Raw genomic sequence first — 13,758 nt, forward strand, 5'->3', positions numbered from 1 at the left:
AATCTAGTCAGCTGTCTATATGCAGAGCATTTTAAGATGTTGCGCTAATGCTTTCGAATGCTCATAGCTGATATCAGTACAGTTTGAGGTTAGCATATAATAGACGGGGGGGAGGGGTCCCAAGATAATTTACAACAAACTGTAATCTTTAAGACTTCACACTTAGCAGAAGATTGATAATAAAGCTTGTTTGGCATGCTATCCCGAGAAAGAGCCCTGAGCTTATGAGATCCTCGAGCCCTGGGCTCCCTTCCCTTTTAAAGGGTGAGAGGGGAGTTTGAGCTCAGGTAGATCTCGATGAACCCCCCTCCCAGGCTTATTTCTGGCTAATGACTGATATAGGATTGCTGAGGAGAGGTGTCCTCGCTAAGAGCTTGGCTATGGTATTGATTTGGTATGTTCAATTTACTTAGGTACAATTAACCTGGAGAAAACCCACGCGAGCACAGGGAGAATGAGCAAACGCCACACAGATATGCCAACTGGTTTAGAAGGGACTTTAACTGGAGACATTCTTACTGTGAGGCAACAGTGCTAATCACTGGGCCACCGTATCGCTCATCTAGAAAGGAGGGGTAGTAGGGGTGGGTGGGTTCTTCAAGACGAAGATATTAAGATAAGAAAACGGGATATTTATAGTAAGTTAGGATTCATCTGATTAGAGAATCAATCGTGAGCTGATGCTGGACCAGCTGTGAACAATCATAAGCAGGTGATCCTCTCGAAATTGGTTTATAAATAAACTTCACTTAATTTAGCAGCTGTTTTGACACAATGCATTCTGGGATAGAGTTGTCAAGATACTGGAATTTGGTACCAATTGATACAGAAATTTTAAAAGCATTCATTTCTCGCTTACATTTGAGCGCTGTTGAGTGCGTTCTTAAACAGCGCTCATTTGCTATTAAGTTCACGTGCTCAACAGAAATGACTGTGATTGGTCGTAAAGGTCATCAGTTCACCGAACTCACCACTGTTTACTGAGTGTAACCACAGATACAGGAACAGTGGAGCGTTTTGGATTGGTACCGAATTCCAGTATCATGCAACACTATTCTGGGATTCAAAGTTGCCCTTCATTATGGTCAAAAAAGGTACATTAACAGTTAAAAGATTGTGGTCAGTACGTAATTTTATTTATAAATATTGGAAAATTAGACGTTAAGTGAACTGCTTTCTATAATCTAACATGTTAAAAAGTATTTTGTCTTGTGATTAAAAGCTGCATTTTCAGCATGATTACTCCAGGTTTCAGTGTCCCATGATGCTACTGAAATATACTTATATACGTATATAATATAAATATATAATATAATATTAACACTCGCCAACCCGCCGAAAGCGGGTAGATTTTAGCTGTGGCAGGTTAGACAGACACCTCCACTAGCCACTTTGGCTGGTGGAAAAATATTTTAAAATAATAGTTTTCTTAAAAGCAGTTTTCGACAATAAGGATGACTTAATATTAGGGCAAATGCGATCTTAGAATCGAGAAGCAGCACGACTGACAAAAATAATTGTGTTCATGCAGGCAAAAGAAAGCCGGTTAAATACAGAATAAGAGGATGATCATTCGCGCCAACAGCTGATGTGATGCACGCGACTGTTTAAAACACGTGCGCTCTCCCGTTTCCTTGCGTGAAACAACCGTGCCTGGAAACGCAACTGGTGTGATCGGTTCTCTTTCAAATAGACTAGACAAAATGTTATGTTCATGTACCCACAGTCTTGCTGCTTTCAGGTGCTCCAGATTGGTCTTTTTGTAAGCAGCACCGGTTGCTTTCGCTTTAACCATTATTTAAACAGGATATAGGATATTAACTTCCCATTTATGTGTAGTTAACTGGTGTCAACTGTTTTTTCTAAGGAATGTTTTGTCAAAAAAAAGTAGAGTATACAGCCATATTTTGCTTGTTTTGACACATTATTCAAAATGTGTCCAGGAAATAATTATTTATTTATTTTTAGAGTGGTTAGAGATAAATTTGGTAAATCCTTTGAGCTCTTAGAAGTCATTTGAAATACAAACTAATTGTAATACAACACTATGAAACTATGACCCATGTGCTCATGCTCACTGAGCAAGCTCATACACAATATACACAAAAAGACAAATGAATTAGGAGGCATGTGGACATAACCCAAAATCTAAGTCATTTTAGCATGTCAAAGTCATATTTATGCATATAAAATATATTTTACCAACAACAAAATTGTGGCTAGTAGCTAGTAATGTTGTGGCGAGTGGCTAGTAATGTTGGAAAACTACTTGCCATACTGACTGGTGATCAAAAAAGTTATGGTCAAGCCCTGAATATAAATATGAGTCTAATATGCTTATTTGATTATCAAAAACATTAGTTTTTGTATCATCATTGTTGAAAACCATTTTGCATATATATAATTTGGCATTTACATTCTCTACAGTAATTTTTGATGATTAAAAAATATCAAAAGAACTGCATTTATTTACATTGAAATATTTTCAATCATTATAAATGCCTTCACTGTCATAACCGAGCAACATCATGCATTTTCCCAGAATAAACAAACTATTAAAATATGTTTATTAATCTCAACATATTCTGAACTGTAATGCATGAGGTGTCAAATCTGACTGGTATCATGATGTACTAGAGTAAAAGCACAGATGGAGGTGTAGAAATGTGTCTGTGATGCTGATAAACACACCTATTTTCTCCATGGACGTCTCTGTGGACAGAAAGCCCTGCATCAGGAGCTGCTCTCGGGTCTCCTCATCATCCACCTGGATCTCTGACACCATATTACACGGCACGAATCCACGCCGGCCGGCTGCCTCACCGCGGTAAAAACCATCCGCATCTTTGTCCCCATAAACCTGAAGCGAAGAAACACCACAATGAACTCTACTACGGTTAGATGCTTTAAAAACAAGCTTGACATTACACAGTTGATTAATCACAAAACATTAAGTGACCATATTTATAGTAGCTGATTTATTTTCTCTTTGACATGAGGACAGTAAATAATATTTGACTAGATATTCTTCAAGATACTAGGACTCTTATCTTACTAGTATTCAGCTTAAAATTACATTTAAAGGCTTAACTAGGTTATTAGGGTAACGTTAGGGTAATTAGGCAAGTTGTTGTATAACGTTGTATTAGACAATCCTAAGTAAATATTGCTGAAGGGGGCTAATAATATTGACCTTAATATGGTTTTAAAAACATTAAAAACTGCTTTTATTCTAGCTGAAATAAAACAAATCAGACTTTCTCCAGAAGAAAAAATATTATAGGAAATACTGTGAAAAAGTCCTGAACCTACTAAACATCATTTGGGAAATATTTAAAAAAGAAATTCACAGGAGGTTGAATAATTTTGACTTCAACTGTATATGAATGCTTTTGGCCCACACCATCCTCCCTGTTATACATGCACGTTGGTAGTATTAAAGCATGTCTATCATTATACTTAATACTTAACAAAGCCATACCTTGATAATCTGTCCCTCTTTGAAAGGAAGCTCCTCTTCTGTGGCGTCAGGATTGGGTGACATGACTGCAGGATCATATGGGAAGAGGGCAACAAAGATCCTCACCTCATTTTCTCCACACACTCTGGGCTCTACAACACCAAACAGAATATACAAACAATAAAGACGTCATATTTGGGCATTTTACAAGCTGTAATCGCAGTCTCGCAGTCGCATTTTAGAATGATATTGTTGTTTTTTGTGTCGATCATTTGAGTATTGTTTATAGTTAGAATTTGTACTTTATTTTATTGGTATATGCCTTGAAGATTCTGGCAAAGGGACCACCAATGAAAACTAGTCTTTGGGCTAACCACCTTGTGTAAAGCTGCTTTAAAACAACATTTAATGTGAAAAGTGCTATAAAATAAACTTGAATTGAATTTGGGTAATTTAAGTTCTTGGGGAATGTTGATATATGTACACCGTCCCTTGTTGTGAAATATAAAATATAAATGTATACAGTTCAGCTCAAAATATTGCCCAGATCATTTATTACACCCTTGTGTAAATGTCATATCTTTAGCTGAAAGAAAAAACAAAACGTGTGCCTCTTTAAATGCAAATGAGATTATACCCCCGCCTCCTTTCTAAATGAGGGCGGAGCCTTTACAACTTGTGCCTCCTACAGTGACAAACAAAACGTTTGCGTGTTTTTAAAAGGGAATCTATTATGCACCTTTTCACAAGATGTGAAACACGTCTCTGATGTCCCTAGAGTGTGTGTACTGAAGTTTCAGCTCAGAATAGCACACAAATAATGTTTTATAACTCTCAGAAACTGCCCCCTTTAGGCTTTGATCATAATTGTGGGGTTTTGGTGACTGTCACTAATTCCAATTAAATTTTGGTCCCTTTTTTTAAAACAAAGGTGTGAAAACTCTAATGGTGGGCGGCTGTGTGAATGTGAATGAAACCACTGATCCATTTAAGCGGAAGTGACAAACTACAAGCTTTACATGTTTATATCGGATTTATATCTTCTAAACGTGAATTTCGTCACTGTTTTGGAGCACACTAGCTTATAGATATCTTAAAAACTAACAATACTTATACTAACATCTAAAGAACTTTATTTTAATTTCATGGGACCTTTAATATAACCCCTGCTGGTCTGACTTTTCCATGCTCAAACATACACACTAGTTTAAATTGTAATTGTAATTGCTTCTGTGACATTTTATATGACAAGATCTGGACATCACACCAAGTTTTGCAACACAGATAAATGACAAAACAATTTATTAGTTTTTTTTTTTTTTCATTTTGCATGATTCTTGTTAAAAACTACACCAAGCAAACTGTGTTCATTGTCTCCCCCGTGTAAAAAAACATAATGGTTCAGCCCAGGCGTGTCCTTAAATGAGGTAATCAAGATAAAACCTCCTGATCCTAAGCCGTCATGAGCCGCTGCAGGAACGTGCACACCAGCCATCAGCACAGAACGAGACTGACAGCAAGAAAGAGCACACAACCATGCACATCCAAAGTATTTTAAATAACGTTACCATAACAGTAATAATGTGCCAAAATAAGTGTTTTATATTGTTATATATATATTATGATTTATTATTAATTATTGGGATGCAAAGCTGAACTGTTAGCAGCTGTAATAATATTTCATAATATAACCATACTGTTTTTAACACACCATATTAAATTCAAATAAATGTAGCGCCATGGTGTGTATAAGAAATGTAATTTTTAAGGTCATAACTTTTGGCTTTTAGTGAAAATATGAAAAAAGACACCACACTGGAAGATCTTGCATTAAATAAAACAGATTCTGGATCTATTGGATAAGCTAATGCATCCTGTTGGACATGCAAGCAAAATAAAACAACTGTTCTGTACATTTGAGTCTGACATCTGGACGCTTAAGTGAAGAGGTTAAGAGGTTAAGAGTCGGCGGAAGTCATCTGACCTTTCCCTGTTTCGGGATGAGCTGGAATAGGGTTAAGTTGGGAATAGAGTGTAAAACGCAGATGGATAATCAGTGGTGGTCATAGGTGTCTGTCGTGTTTGTGTTAAGCTCCAGCAGTGAGATGTGCTCATCTCATTAGTGAGGATTAAGACCATCTGGAGCAACAATCAAGGGCAGAGCAAAGAAAAGAGGACGGTGCAACCTCTGTGCGTCATGTTTTGAGGACACATTTGCGAAGAGATAGATTCAAAATGATATTAGATGCAATGATGTGTTTTAGGATCAGAGTTTGTCTGTGGTTAGAGAGGCTGGGCTATGATGTTTGTACATTCCGGGAAGCTGATAGATGCCATTGAGTTTTGAATCTCTAAGATATTAAAGTCCGCAGGAATGATTTAACTCATAGCATCTATTAAGAGCTGTGTGAGCCAGATTCACTCCAGAATGATTGCTGATGCTGCGGTTATGAGCGCAAGCAGAGGAGTTGCATTGGTGTCATGACCCAGATTGGAAGTGAGGTTTAGTATTGAAGGTCAGCCAATAGTAGCTGGCAACTAATGCTGGATCCTTACAGAAAAATCACAATAGCTTTAGGTGTGAGAAATCCTGTTAAAAACTCCATTTGACAGATGATTTGGAACACAGATGAAACACTTGTGAACTGTGGGGTTTTAGAACATTTTCATATGAAAACCATGTGATCATATTTACAAATATGTGCACATTTGCTGGATGTTTCACAGGCAAAGGTAAAAAAAACAACATATTTCATGTGTTCCAAATGTGTTCCACTTGTGTTGAAAATGTGTTCTACATGCGTTTCAAGTGTGTCCCATGTGTTTCAAATGCATTTCACATGCGCTTAAAATGAATTTCACGTAATTAAAATGTGTTCAACGTGCTATTAAACTGTGTCCCACATGCGTTCAAATTGCGTTTAAAATGTGTACCACGTTTCACATGCGTTTAAAATGAGTTTCACATGAATTTAAAATGCGTTTCACATGCGTTTAAAATGAGTTTTACATGTGTTTCAAATGCGTTTCACATGTTTAAAATGAGTTTCACATGCGTTTAAAATGAGTTTTACATGTGTTTCAAATGCGTTTTACATGCGCTTAAAATGTGTTTCAAATATATCCCACATTTCAAATGTTTAAAATGTGTTACACATGCGTTCAAAATGCGTTTAAATGTGTCCCACATTTCATATGCATTTAAAACGCGTTCCACATGCATTTCAATTGTGTCCCACATGCTTTCAAAATGCGTTTAAAATGTGTACCACATTTCACAAGTGTTTAAAATACGTTTCACATGTGTTTAAAATGCGTTTCACGTTTAAAATGAGTTTCACATGCGTTTGAAATGACTTTTACATGTGTTTCAAATTGGTTTTACATACGCTTAAAATGTGTTTCAAATATATCCCACGTTTCAAATGTTTAAAATGCGTTACACGTGTTTAAAATGCGTTTAAATGTGGCCCACATTTCACATGCATTTAAAACGCGTTCCACATGCATTTCAATTGTGTCCCACATGCTTTCAAAATGCGTTTAAAATGTGTACCACATTTCACAAGTGTTTAAAATACGTTTCACATGTGTTTAAAATGCGTTTCACATGCGTTTAAAATGAGTCTTACGTTTCAAATGCATTCCACATGCATTTCAATTGTGTCCCACATGCGTTCAAAATGTGTTTCAAATATGTCCCACGTTTCAAATGTTTAAAATGCGTTACACATGCTTTCAAAATGCGTTTGAAATGGGTCCCACATTTCATATGCATTTCAAATGAGTCTTATGTTTCAAATGCATTTCACATGTGTTTAAAATCCATTCCACATGCATTTCAATTGTGTCCCACATGCGTTCAAAATGCGTTTAAAATGTGTACCACATTTCACAAGCGTTTAAAAAACGTTTCACATGCGTTTAAAATGCATTTCACATGTTAAAATGCATTTCGCATGCGTTTAAAATGAGTCTTACGTTTCAAATGCATTTCACATGTGTTTAAAATGCATTCCACATGCATTTTAATTGTGTCCCACATGCGTTCAAAATGTGTTTCAAATATGTCTCACTTTTCAAATGTGTTTAAAATGCATTTCGCATGCAATCAAAATGCGTTTAAAATGTGTCCCACATTTCACATGCATTTAAAATGCGTTCCACATGCATTTCAATTGTGTCCCACATGCGTACAAAATGCATGTTCCCACGTTTCAAATGCATTTCACATGTGTTTTAAAAATGCAATCCATGCGTTGAAAATATGTCCCACGTTTCAAATGCGTTTTACATGTGTTTAAAATGCAATCTATGTGCTGAAAATGTGTTCAACATGCGTTGAAAATGTGTTTCACATGGGTTTCAAATGTGCTCCAAATATTTCATGTGACTATAACATGTGATTGCGCGTTTGAAGTTCATGTGGTACGGCTGCAGAGACACCGTCATATCATTTTCTGCTCTGAGAGGCGCTAGCAGAAATACATTTTTGCAGTGGTTGTGTAGTATTTACAAACCCATGTTGTTAAAGAGGGCACTGCAAAAAATGCTTTCCAATAGGGTAAAGAAAATAATCTTGTATTGCATTTTGAAATGAGATTATTTTGCTTGCCCCATTGGCAGTTTATTTTGCTGGTTTTAAGAAAAGAAATCACCTAATTATGAATTATTATTTCTGAAAACAAGACTATTTTTTGCTTGTCTAAAAAATGCTTCTTGATTAAAGAATTTTTATATATTTGGCCTAGGAACAAGATAACAACTCTAAGTAAGAAAAGTAAGTAAAAAGCATTTTTGCAGTGTGTATAATGTGCGATGTGTAAATAATGTATGATCTCTGACCCTGTTCATTTGCAGTCTGTTAAAACAGATGCACAGGGTGTTTCCACCAAATCTAAAGCCAGACTGAGTAAACTGGCAGCAGGTGAGATCACACAGACCAAAACAAAAACAGACGTAATGATACATAATCCACATTTCAGAGTAGAACACCTGGCTGTAGCATAGTCTTTACAGAAGCGTGTGACATATGCTTTCTAAATCTTTCAGACATTTTTATGCTTTATGGTATATTTTTAAGCACAAAAGAAGTCTCAGGGACACACATGAGGATCTGGGTGAAAGTATGAAGAAGAAATATCTGAAGTGGATAAACGAGTGAGAGAAAAGGATGTGATCTATATGAGACACGGTGGTCGGGTATTATTCAGGCTATTTTAAAAGTTGTTACTTCCTCCTGTGTCATGACAAGCTTTCAAGAGTTAATCTGCTTCTAGAGAGAGAGAAAGAAAGAGGGAGAGAGAGGAAGAGAGGAAGAAGTGAGAAACTCTTACCTCTATGCAGTCTAATTTCAGAGCGTGTTGATTTTGGAGTGGCGTCGCACCACACTGCACCTGGATCTGTCAACGGTGCTTCTCTTCCACCTGGCTCCTGATTTGAGAGATATAAACAGTTAGATTATGACATATGGGATACACTAACTACATGTAATTACACCCATGAACACTAGGGGCTCCAGACTAGAACTGATACTTGATGACACTTCATAATGATAAAAACATTTAGCTTAGCTTGCTTAAACATTGTCTACACAACTACATGAGGGTAAAAGCTTCATGCTATCTATCTCCATATAAAAGACTGCAATTGCATTGACCAAGTATTGGTATGTGAGTTTAAGCATCTTTCTATTGTATTTAATGAAGCCACATATCAACACAATATGGAAGTTATTGCAAAATGGCATTAATTAATGTTGCAAACTCTTTTTTTGTTGAATTGGCAATTAGTCTGGAGCCCTGAGACACACAAACACAAGTCAAACACTTGCTCAAGCGACATTTGATTTCAAATCAAGAGAAGCAGCAGCATTTGGGTTGTTCTTCACAACACAACAGTGGGTTTTATGCTAGCAAAGAGGAGATACCTGTGCAACACACAGTTTAACAAAGCATATCTGTGTTGTCTATTATTTGCTATAACAACACAATGTTGACAACACATTGGGAACGAAGCATACCACTTGAATGTCCTGCGAAATGATAATGCATAGCCACAGTCACAACACAGCAACATTTTAACCAAACTGTGCTAAGACTAATACATAAACAAATACGCAGAGCAATGCAGTCAGGTAGGCAACTACAAATATGATAAAGCTTTGCCTAAAGACTGGGATAAGGGGTGTAGGGTATACAAACTTCTAAATATCTGATGTACAGGCTTAAACCTTCTGCATCCATAGTCAGGTAAATGTCAGTATGATGGTGGATGGTGGACAAGAGTCACTATGGTGGATCATCATATTTGGCAAATGAGTGCACCTAAAATGCTAACTCCATGTAGTGTTGGGAATAAGGAACCACCTTAAATCTAGAACTAACATTTGGTTCTGTTCCAAGAATTCTGGAATGTTGATATTCTTCCTAAATGACTCTGGAGTGGTAAAAACTATACAATTGTCCAAACTTCCTCAAACCTAAAATGATTGAAAATGGAATTGACCTTTGATGGCAGTTTGATTGACAGGCAATCCAGCCAATTATAATGCCGATATTCTGTGCCCCCATCACTGTCTGCCATGTTGTCCGACGGGCGTCATAGTAGAGTAACATTAGAGATTAAAATAAAAAATGGTAAAAGTGTGCTCATCTGCAGACATCCCAAGTTGGGCAAAGTAATTTCCAGAGGCAACGTCAATGAATTGTAGAAGATGGACCAGCCAGCAGTTGAGTAATGTATTGGTAGAGTGGGGGCAGGGGGGATGGGGGGGATGTCGGTGATGCATGAGAATGGGGGGCAGGGATTTGGGCAGACGGGTGTTGGTCAGTGATTATTTACAGGTTAGGTTGCGCGAGATGTGTGGTGCTGGGAATTGTTGACGCCTCCAATTTCCAGGACATTATCACTTATTTTTGGCCATCAGGGAGTCACTATGCATATGCGAGAGACTTACGGAAGTTCGAGGAGACTTGGGATGTCTGCATATGGGACTTGCAACCTAATGAGCAAGTTAGCAGAAAGGCTGGATAATATACAGTTTCATCCTTTGTTTGTGTAGACAAATCACCATAAACTGCCAATCAATGGTGCTAAAGTAATGACTTGATGAACTAATCTGTTCTGTTATCACACCAGCACAGCCTGCATAACTTAGGTTTATGGAGATGTGACATGACAACATAATAAGTGAACTACCTGAGGTCTTGGAAGGTGACAAGTGAGATGAGCTAATTTAGCCTGGAGACCTAGATAAACAATAAATATATATTTTATCTTTACTGTCTCTTACAATTTCATAGATGCATTCTAGTTTTGTCTTGTTCGAGATACCTGTGTTTGCCTGTGTTTGTGAATGTGTTAGGAATTCAATATGAATTTTAATTCTATTCAAATGATCTGAACCTCCTGACACAACTCTTTTTTCATTAGAGTTATGCTCACATGCTGAATATATCCCTAGAACGCAAATGGCAGACCTTAATGTCTGCATCTGTCCAAAATCAGTATGTAATTTTCCCAGAAATTGTTCTCTATTTCCCAAAGAGAGTGCACACATTGAGAGAGGGCACCATGGCTGATTTTGTATGTCGGATAGAAGTGTGGCAGGGCTTTTGGACAGGGTAATTTCAGTTTCTTTGAGATCACTTGAAGATAACTTGAAGAACCCTCTCCAAAGTATGAATGCTATAAGTCAAGATACACTGAATTGATAGTGACTGTTGTGGGTGCAAACTTGAACACATGTTAGGACCATGGCTGATTTTGAATGTTGGACAAAGTGTGGTGCGGCTTTGAGAAGGGTCAATCGCCCAGTTTCTTTGAGATTGCTATTGCCAACTTGAAGAACCCCTCCAAACTATGAATGCTACAAGTGAAGCCACACTGAACTGATAGTGACTGTTGTGGGTGCAAACTTGCACACATTTTAGGATGCAAAAGGTTTCAGCCATATTCTTATAGAGGGGTACCCAATCCTGTTCCTGGAGATGTACCTCCAGCAGAGTTCAGCTCCAACCCTAATCAAAAACAACTAAGTGGGATCTGAAGAAGCACTTGGTAATTAAAGACGGGTGCATTTGATCAAGGTTGCATATGAACTCTGTAGGACAGTAGATCTCCAGAAACAGGATTAGGCATTCCTATTTCTAAAGGATTGGGCATTTTTTCCAAGAAAGCTTCTTAAGGAAAAATGGCTGAGGTATAATGGGAGATGGATGGACAGAGGTCAACCCACCCATGAGTGGCTGCTTGTGGGCAGCTCTGGCTGGGATCTGGAAATGGGGGGCAAGTGGTGGTATTCATTGCTACCACCCTCTACCCACCACTCCGAACTCATCTGCTCTAAAACCACTTCTCCAGGGTCAAACATTTGAGGCTCCTCATCGTTATCAGTGCCATACTCTACATCAATCTCTGCTGAGCATCCGGTTGGTGACTTAATGCGGTGTACAGTCTTGCTAAGTAAATACGGCCCTTGCGATGTTCCTGCCACCATGCCAGTAAGGTCCGATGTCATCTGGCTACGTAGCAAAGCTTCTCTTCTGAGTCGGTCACCATGTGCTTTGTGTGATGTCCTGCGCAGACCCCCATTTCCAGAACTAGGCCCAGGATACAGGCTACTGTCCGAGTCCAAATCTATCTCTTCCTCATCTAGGTAGCTGAAAGTGTCTACAGTGTCGGAATAGTGCACTTTAGGTCTAGTCCTGACTGCTGCTGTCCCTTTGTACCTCACTACAGACTTTTCAGGTTCGGTTTTATGTTTATGACTGTGGTAGGGGGGACGTCCACAATGGCGACTCTTGAAGGAAGAAGTGCGGGAAGGTCTAGCATAGGGCTCTGATTCAGTGTTGTCTTCCTCTTCTGTGACCTCTGGGATGCTGAAGAGCTGCTTGTTGCGATAGGTCTGAGGGGGCAGCTTTATTATCTTCTCCAAAACTTCCTCCTCACTGTCAGTTTCCCACATTTCAGACTGAGGTTGTTTTAGAGAAGCATTGAGGGTTATCAAGGTATGAATGAAGTAATAGATTGAGAATATATAGATGAGAAAGAGTCGGTTTTGTTTGGTGTAAAAGTGAAAAGTAAAGGAAAACAAGAAAAAGAAAGAAAGAAAGAAGAAAATTAAAATGCAACAGAGGGAATTTAAAAACAGAAAGAACATAAATGACAAGTATGGCTAGCAAAAATGTTTCATCACACAGTACAATCACAGAGCATTGTGGGATTTTTAAATGAACAGTTATACTGAGTAAGCCAGATTACAAAATGCAATACCAATATTGTAACCTGACACTTGCCACATCCCAAAATGACTTTATAGATTCTCCAAATATTCCCTGAGATACACTAGAGCATTCATATGCATGCACCTACCCTGCCCTGAGCTGTACTGTAACCTCTGGGAAGGACGTCAATGCTAGGCTCGGAATACAGATCTTCCTCCTCTTCCTCCAGTATGTCAGACAAATCAGATCGACTGCTCTCCCCATGGTAGTCTGGTGGAGGGTTCATATGACCACCAGCATAAACCTAAATGTGTAGAACAGAAACAATAAGGTTAGTGAGACACTTGCACAGGTTGTCCAATCCTGCTTCTGGAGGGTCAACTTCTTGCTAAGTTTTAGTTCCAACTTGTCCAAACACTCCTAACTAAGTTCTTGATTAGCTGAGATGGGCGTGTTGGATTTGAAGCTAAACTTTGCAGAACAGTGGCCCTGCTAAAGAGCTGAACTGAAAAACCCATAAATAAAGGAGTCAAAATTATTGTCTCTACTGTGCATTGTGATGCAGACGAGAACACTTTAACATTGGATTAGTTACAGACCATAACCATGCTGCAACCATGATGTTCTTCTGATGTCATTTGACATGGTAGCGTACTACAGCAAGGGGTAGGTATATGAGAGTATTAAAATGGGGGAAGACTCATGTGCAAGTAGCATATTAATACAAGGGGGGGGGGGGGGGGGGCAGAATACAAAGTAGAATACTATGGACGGGGGGGTGCAGATGTGTGTGCAAGTAGCATACTATGGAGAAGGGGGTGAGATGCATGTGTAAGTAGCATACTATAGAAAGGAGGGGCAAGACACATGTGTGAGTAGCATACTATGGCAAGGGGGGGGGGCGAGACGTATGCGAGTAGCATACTATGGAGGGGGCATAGACATGTATGAGTAGCATATTATAGAGAAGGGGAGTAAGATTCATGTGTAAGTAGCATACTATAGAAAGGAGAGGCAAGACGCATGTGTGAGTAGCATACAATGGAAAGGGGGAAGACACATGTGCAAGTA

At 38.4% G+C, this 13,758-nt stretch overlaps 1 protein-coding gene across 1 annotated transcript in view; it reads right to left on the bottom strand.

Annotated features, from left to right (window-relative positions):
* Window positions 1–13,758, bottom strand: part of LOC130229898 (peripheral-type benzodiazepine receptor-associated protein 1) — a 262,006-nt gene that overhangs the window by 26,605 nt on the left and 221,643 nt on the right. Inside the window, exons 22-25 of the mRNA XM_056458919.1 lie at window positions 12,836–12,991; window positions 8,797–8,893; window positions 3,482–3,612; window positions 2,692–2,860 (exon numbers count right to left, since the gene is read on the bottom strand). Of these exons, the coding sequence (XP_056314894.1) occupies window positions 2,692–2,860; window positions 3,482–3,612; window positions 8,797–8,893; window positions 12,836–12,991 (553 nt within the window). The remainder of the gene's footprint in view (window positions 1–2,691; window positions 2,861–3,481; window positions 3,613–8,796; window positions 8,894–12,835; window positions 12,992–13,758) is intronic.

Source organism: Danio aesculapii, chromosome 5, assembly GCF_903798145.1.
Source record: "Danio aesculapii chromosome 5, fDanAes4.1, whole genome shotgun sequence".
In the NCBI taxonomy this organism is placed as follows: Eukaryota; Metazoa; Chordata; class Actinopteri; order Cypriniformes; family Danionidae; genus Danio; species Danio aesculapii.